Raw genomic sequence first — 7,479 nt, forward strand, 5'->3', positions numbered from 1 at the left:
CACCCCGCGCAGCACCTTCGTGGCGCGAGGCGGCGGCGGCGGCTGCGGCGGCAGCGCGAGACCCGGCCCCGCAGCGGTGGCGGCGGCGGCGGCGCCCCCCCACCACCACCTCCCCGGCGCGCGCACCAAACACCACCGCCACCTGCGCGAGGCCCAGCGGGCACAGCGTCGACATTCGCACTTTCGCCACGGGCGCCACCGGGAGACCCACGGGGCCAAGGATAGCGGTTTCGCCTCGGCTGGCGCCCTATAAGGCTCGAGAGTTGAGGCCCAGGGAGCCTGGAGATTGGCCGCATCCCCCGGAGAGTGGGCTTCTCCAAGACTATCCAGCTGCTCTGGCCTAGGGTCGTTGACGAATCGGCGGCGACGAAAGCAGCGACTAATCCCTCAGGAAAAGGGGGCGGGGCGGAGGGGAGGAGGCCAGCCAGAGCTGGGGAGATGAGTGGTGCGTTGAACGGGCGCAGATTCGTCAGGCGGGCGGAGCAAATGGGTGGACGGGATGCGAGCTCCTTCGCTTCTCTTGCCGGCCCCTTTCTTGCGCAGCCAAAGGTCTAAGAGGCTGCAGATTCGCACAGGTCCTAGCCCCAGCTGTTGCCTCTCTTTACCCGCCTTGGTGGAGTCAAGACTATAATGCCTGGTTAGCCAAGCCCTGTTGGCAGAGTCGGCCACTCTTTATGGATCTTTCTTATTAGCACAGCTTGGGGGACTGCCCAGGGCAAATAAATACGGCCCAAAGCTTCTCTCCAAGTCCGATGAGAATTTTCGGCGAGTATACAGGCCTGAGTAATTCTGAGGAACCGACCTAGCGAATCTGCGAATTCTCCTGTGGGTGGAGCCAAGGCGTCGTGCGCAGAGGGCGTGGTCAGCGTACGGAGGCCGGCGTCGCGGGGGCGCTTCCTGTAGGACCCGTCGAAACGGGGTGGGCTGGGAGGGGCTCCCGGGAGGTGGAAAAATACAACCAACGGCGGTGACTCAGGCCGTTTCCGAGGCGCCGCACGTAATGCAGGGAGCGTTTTCCTCCCGTTATCTCCCTTGGGCCTCTAGCCGTTTAAGGTGCCCACTTGACAGATGGGGACACTGAAGCCTCAGAATGTGCCGCATTTCCCCCTATTCGGCCCACCATTAGTTATAAATCCGAGGCAGTCTTAAAGTTCTGGGGTGAACTTGGTGGGGCCTGAAGACCCTTGAATGGGTCCTGTAAAAATTAAACTAGGTTTAACAGGAACTAGGGTGGGCTGGTATCAGAGATGGGGGGGGGGCGGAGATACCTATGCTTACGCGGTCCCGCCGCTCGAGGGCAGCACCAGCCCAAATTTAACACCCAGACCTGGGGATTAAGCTCACCCTGATGCTGGTCACCCTTTATCTCTGTTTTGGACTCAGGGTGTCCTGTCTCTAGGTAATGGCATTCCCAGGAGGCCCCTCTGCCTGAGCTGAGGGTGCCCTAAGACCCAGACATCTCCATACATCTCTTGCTGTATGACCTTGGGCAAGTCATTGACCTCTCAAAGCTTCAGAGTTTTCCCCTGAAATGGATATTAATTCCTGCCACGCAGGGCTATGATAGGTATCAGAACAGAACAGGAAAAGCCCTAGAAGCAAATTCATTTTAAGTAATAGGAAAAGAGCAAAGGGAGACTTGTTCGAGGTCTCACACCATAAGAATGGGAGAGAGAGGATTGGGACCCTTCAAATGTTTGAGGAAAATGAGGCTGGAAAAATTAATTTACATGGAAGCATGGATGAAATCATATCCCTTTCTCTCGTCCGGTTGAAAGGTACGGCCTCCTTTTCTCAAATCAGAGATTCCCTATGTGAGGGCAAAAGTAGTCCAAGTTTTCACTGACTGGCTCTGTGTGTGGCTCTGGACAAGATCCTCAGCTCTCTTGGGCCTCAGCTTCCTTACCTCTGAAATGGAAACGAGAAAGCCCTCTCGAGGTGGATGTGAGGATTCAATGAGATAACCTACTGAAAGCCCCTAGTAGGCAGCAGTCACTCGAGAAAGAAACTTATACTCAATCCTCAATGAAAGAGAGAGACCCTGGGCTCCAGAACAAGAGTGCAAAAACCCCTTGTCTTGGAATAACTGTCTCCACCTGCAGAAGCTACTGGCGCCTATATCAGCACCAAGAAGGGGTCATACCTGGAACCCATTCTCCCACAACCCTGCCCCACCCCAGGGACACTTGCCTCTGCTGGGCTCTTAGGAACAAGTCACCAGATCCTAGGAGGCCTCCCCTTCACCCCATTCACAGCCACAGAGACATTGTGAAATACAATTTATTATACAAAACAAGGTGCATCAAAAATTCAGTGTCAGGGGGCCAGCCAAGAGGCACGCTGGTTAGGAGTTGGCTTGGGACGCTGGCTCTGAGCAGCAGGGCCGCGGTTCAGATCCCACATGAGGGCCAGTGATGCTGCGCCCTCTACAGCTAAGATAGTGAACAACAGCTCAACCTGGAGCTGGACTGCTGTGAGTTGCCAGCGATGGCATAGGCTGCAGTGGGGCTGCAGTGGGCTGCCATGAGCTACCGTGAGTGGCTGGCAGCCAGCGTGAGTGGCTGGCAGCTGGCTTGAACTGCCGTGAGCCGCTGTAAGCGGCCATCCAGTGACCGGCGACTGATTGCCTCACCCAGGAAGAGCGCAATGATAATGCCAACATGGGCCAGTGAAGCGACATCCTCCACAACTAAACTGAAGAACAAAAGGACAGCAACTTGTCTGTTCTCCCTCCCCGATTCCCCAACGCTGTTCCCCTCCCCCAATAAAATCTTAAAAAAAAAATATTTCAGTGTCAGAACAGCTCTATATAACAAGGGCTAGGGAGGGACTGGACGTTCTCCTTTAAAACCTCACCCCGACCCTTGATAGGCAGTCAGGCTGGGCTCACAGGCCCTTAGTCTCCAAGGACACCCCTCCCACCCCCAACCCTGGCACAGAAGAGTGAGAACCAGTTATACAAGCATCAAGTGTGAGTCTGGGGAAGTTGTACAGGAACTTGAACCTCCAAAAATAGGGAGGCTCCTCGTAGGAGAGGCTGGACCTATGCCAGGGCAGAAACGCCCAAACCCCTCTACAACAACTACAGCAAAGAGTGTGGAACTCATCAAAATCTGGGGATGGGGAAAAACTTCCCAACAAATAGTAACCATAAAGTAGATTCTACAAAAATAAAGCAAGGGTTGGCTGCCTTCTGGGCAGCTGAGAGGGTGTGTAACCTGACCTCTACATCCTGTATAGGGGCAAGTGGCTAAGGATCAGCACCAAAGGTCTGACCAGGGTCTTCCTGCCTCCCCTCCACCTACCCCAGGAGCCTGGACTGAGGACCATACACTTCCTCCCGTGCTCCTCCCAGCCAGTGTAGGGCAGAACTTAGAAAACCCAGGGGGCAGGCTTATAGGGAGAATACCTTGGAATGTGGGAGCTGCCCCAAGACCCCACCCACAGGACACCACCCCAGGAATCTGGTCTCTACCTGAGAGTGGCCTCAGGAAGTGGCTCCAGGTGGGGTCAGGGAAGCAGTGTTTGCAGAGGTGGCCGACACCAGCCTCACACAGCTGGCCTCACACAGCCTGCAGCTCTCCCTGCAGGCGACTCAGCTCCTCCAACTCCTGCGTGTGGCGGTCTGTCTTGTGTGCCACCAGAGAGCGGTAGAAATGCAGAGCAAAAGCTACAAACACGAGCCCGACCGGTACCATGATTGCTGTGGAGGCCATGGCTGCTTGCCAGCCTGGTCCATGGGCCTCCCCACCACCACCACCACCACCACCACCACAGGCTTCCCGGGGTGGGCAGGCCTCAGAAGGCTCAGCCTGCGGTGGGGCTACAGGAGCAGAGGAGGGCTTGGAAGCCGGACTAAGGGAGGTGGCCACTGGTGGCCGAGTCCCAGGCATGTGGGAGGCCGGTACCACCGGGGCTGGCGTGCTCAAGGGGGCCCCAATGGGCACAAATTTGACCCAGCCAACCAGGACAACTTCCGCAAGGAAGAGGAAGGTGCCCAAGGCAGTGGAGAAGCCCCAGGCCAGCTCCACGTAGCGGTGGAGTCGCTGGTGTGGCGACTGGTGGACCGAGTTGAGGTTGTGGATGTTGCTAACGGCTTCAATGTGGGGCAGCAAACACGTGGAGACCATGAGTGCAAAGAGGTGCACCGCCACCAGCACAGTGGTGCAGGCACTGAAGGCCACCAGCAGGCCTGGTGGGTACTGGTAGTTGCTCTCCAGCTGTACCTCCACCATGGCCACCTGTGGGGACGAGAGAGGACGGACTGAGTGCTCATAACCTTCTCCCCGTCACGGGACATGCCTGCTGGCGCACATCCCTAACGTAGCCTTAGGACCTAAAACAATGCTCAGCAGAAACAAGGCTCCCAGTCTTTGAGTGTGTGAACGGGCAGCCTGGGCACAGCTCTGGCCTATTCTGGGCCTTGGTTTCCCCCCCCCTGAATATCAAGAGGGCTGGGGACATGTTGCTGACACTCTTTACCTTGTTATAACACAGGGATTAAAAAGCACAGGTTCTGGAGCTAGGCTGCCTGGATTCCTCCTCAGGTCTATGAGCTGTGTTGTCTCGGGCAAGTGACTTAGTTCCTTCTGTGCATCCCTTTCCTCATCTGGAAAATGGGAATTAATAGCACCACCTGCCTTACAGGGTTGTTGTGCAAATCGAATGATAGTATATATGTCGAGTGACCAGAATAGTGCAAGACACGACTCAGCACAGTGTTTCTGTGATTCTTAGAGCCCGCACTTAAGTCCAAGGCCAGAGTTTGCAAACCGGCACACCATGAACTTAAGCGAGTTTGTACACGTTTTTCTTGGCTCATGCAGTGTGTTTCTTAAAGAACTAAGTTGCCAACTTTTAAAACTCAAGAAATTTCATATAAATATCCCTATTTCCAAATCCTCCAGAAAATTCGACAGATCTGGTTACACCAGGCCCCTATTCCTGCGTGGCCACTATCGGCTCAAGTTGAGTCACGGCTGCTGCCTTGGGACAGGTCATGGACACCGCCAACTCAGTATCTATATTACCTGCCGGGCCTTTGCAAACATTTGATGATCCTGTTCTAGACTTGTATAAATTTGGGCTCTAGAACCACACTGCCTAAGTTCAAATTCTGCCACTTACTTGCTGCAGGACCCTGGGCAGGTGTCTTAATATCTCTGATCCTCAGTTTTCTCATCTGTAAAATGGCCATAGGAATGGTACCTACTTCATACAATAATAGAAAGATGATAAACACAAAAGACCTAAGTGCCTGGTATTCAGTGACAGTTCGATACTATTTGTATGTTATTCTAACCTAGGCCACCAGAATTCCAGTGTCTGGATCTTGGCCCACGCCTTGTTCTTGCAGGATCAATTAGATTGCTCTGGGGCTGAAGGGAAGGAGGAAGGTGCAGAGCCTGGAGAGTGGCGGTAGGAAGACAAGGCTGAATATTGTGGGAAATTGGGCCATGACGGGTGTTAGTAGGTGCTTTCCACAGACTGGGACCTGGGCCAGGCCCAGTCCTGGTTTCTCCCATAGCCTGACCCAGCCGTGCTGTCCCCTGGCAGGACTGGAGCCCATCCTGCCCCTAGAATGTACTCATCTGGCCTCTTGATCCTGCAGAGAAGATCCTGGCCCCTAAGCTGGGACCCCAGCAGCAGGCCAGACTGTCACCATGGGAACAGGTGGGACCACAGAGTTTGGGGGCGGAGGACCTCCCCTTAGCTAGGTCCACGGGACTGCTTCCTTCCCTTTGCGGTCTGTACAGGTGAAGTGAGCCAACTCCCTATCCCTAGATGACTCCACATCAGGAAGGGTGGGCTTGCCTGTGGACCCTGGGCCGCCATATAGAAAATCATGGACCGAGGATGACCGTTAGGGGTAGAGACTTTCCCTCTCGTCATTTCAGATATAGAGGCTGTGGCACAGAGAGGGACAGGGACGAAGCAAATCACCTAGTTCTATGACCCTTCTATCCTTCTCTCCATTTGAGCCTAGTCCTATGGGGACCTCCCCCTACCCCACCAGCCACTCACTCCTCCTTCCTGTCACCCTGGGGCCTCCCTCAGCACCATTTTCTAGGAGGCCTCCACTGGGCCCGTTAGCTGATATCATCTTTCCCACACCCCCAGTGTATCAGCTTCCTAATCAACCTTTTTCACAGGCACTCTCTCTTCGCAAAGCTTTCCTAGGCTATGCTGAGCACCCTTTGCACCTGCTGGGGGCCAGCCCTCCTTGGGATGGGCTCACCTTGTAGGGTGACCTCTCCATCCAGTTTACTCTCTCTGGCTCCGCCCCTCTCCTGCCCTGTTTCTACAGCCCCCACCCAGCTCAGATTTGCTTCTGAACTCTTGTGGGGGTTCTGGTAAGCACTCCTGCCTGGACTATGCTTTCGGACTTCTGTGACCCATCCTTGAGCACATATACGCCTTGGTGATGTGTGTCCCTGGTGACACCTTTGGTACTTGTTTGTCCTCCCTGTGGCCCAGCTCATGCCAGGGGTGTTCACACACACACACACACACACACACACTAGAAAGGGACTTGTGCCGCCCATTGGGACCTTGTTTGCTCCCCTCTGTCCTTCCCGTGGGTACCCGATTACTGTGCCCACGACCCCAGCGCCCCCAAGTGCCACACCCCGCCCATTGCACGCCTTCCCTCCCCTCACCATGGCGAAGCCCGAGAGCAGGGCAGAAGTGCGGCTGGAGGCTTTGAGCTTGGCCCGGCTGAGGTAGAGGCGGCGCCAGCTGAGTGCCCGCAGCGAGTGTTGACTGGCTCCCATGAGGTCCAAGTAGCCGCGGTGCACGAACTCTCCGTACGTGGCCGATCCCGGGGGGCTCTCGGCCTCCGGGTTCAGCGGGGCCTGTTCGCCCGCGTCCCCCTCGCCGCCCTTCATCCCGGGGGCTTCAGCACCAGACTGTGACGAGCGGTCACGGAGGGGCCGAGTCGACTCGGAGTCTCCAGGAGGGCCGGGCCGGGGGGAGGCCCCATCCCCCAGTGGGGCAAGCAGAGATGCGCAGGCGGACGCCCAGAAAGAGGCCCCGGGCAAAGGAGGAAGAGCTGGCGTCTGCGGGGAGCCCTAGGGGCCGAAACCGGACAGCAGAGGCCGAAACAGGAACTGGGGCGGAGGCGGAGCCGGGTGGCCACATGATGGGGTGGAGTCGGGGGTGGGGGGATCTGTTGGCAGAGATCCCGAGGGACCCCGCTACCTCAGTGGACCTAGAATGTCATCCGGAAGCCCAGCCCCAGCCGGTGACCGGAGTTTCCGGGTCCTGGACCACTCCAGGCACACTTGACCATCCAGCCTCTACCTAAGTCGTGAACTCGGGGAAGGCACGAATGTCTGTGGGGACCTCGTGGGGGAGGGGGGGGCCTGCATGCTCAGTTCCGGGAAGCCGAGTTAATGCCAGTCTCCCAGGTCCATCCAAAGAGCCCCTCCTCCGAGAGCCCCAAAGGGTGACCGTTATGGCCACCCCCTCCCTCGACGC

The 7,479-nt window shown here is 56.5% G+C and overlaps 2 protein-coding genes across 2 annotated transcripts in view; both read right to left on the minus strand.

The window, feature by feature from the left end:
* The window catches only part of SETD1A (SET domain containing 1A, histone lysine methyltransferase), a 23,187-nt gene extending 20,773 nt beyond the window's left edge, over positions 1–2,414 (minus strand). The window contains 1 exon segment of the mRNA XM_019628583.1: positions 143–2,414. The gene's annotated coding sequence lies outside the window, so the exon portion shown is untranslated.
* A 306-nt stretch (positions 2,415–2,720) lies between these two features.
* Positions 2,721–7,411, minus strand: ORAI3 (ORAI calcium release-activated calcium modulator 3). Its single transcript, XM_019628587.1, has 2 exons — positions 6,660–7,411; positions 2,721–4,241 (listed from the first exon to the last, which is right to left on the minus strand). Exons 1-2 carry the CDS (start codon positions 6,885–6,887, stop codon positions 3,564–3,566), a joined length of 906 nt encoding a protein of 301 aa, XP_019484132.1. The 5' UTR covers positions 6,888–7,411; the 3' UTR covers positions 2,721–3,563.
* Between the last annotated feature and the right edge of the window lie 68 nt (positions 7,412–7,479).

Source organism: Hipposideros armiger, unplaced genomic scaffold (genome assembly GCF_001890085.2).
Source record: "Hipposideros armiger isolate ML-2016 unplaced genomic scaffold, ASM189008v1 scaffold_799, whole genome shotgun sequence".
NCBI lineage: Eukaryota > Metazoa > Chordata > Mammalia > Chiroptera > Hipposideridae > Hipposideros > Hipposideros armiger.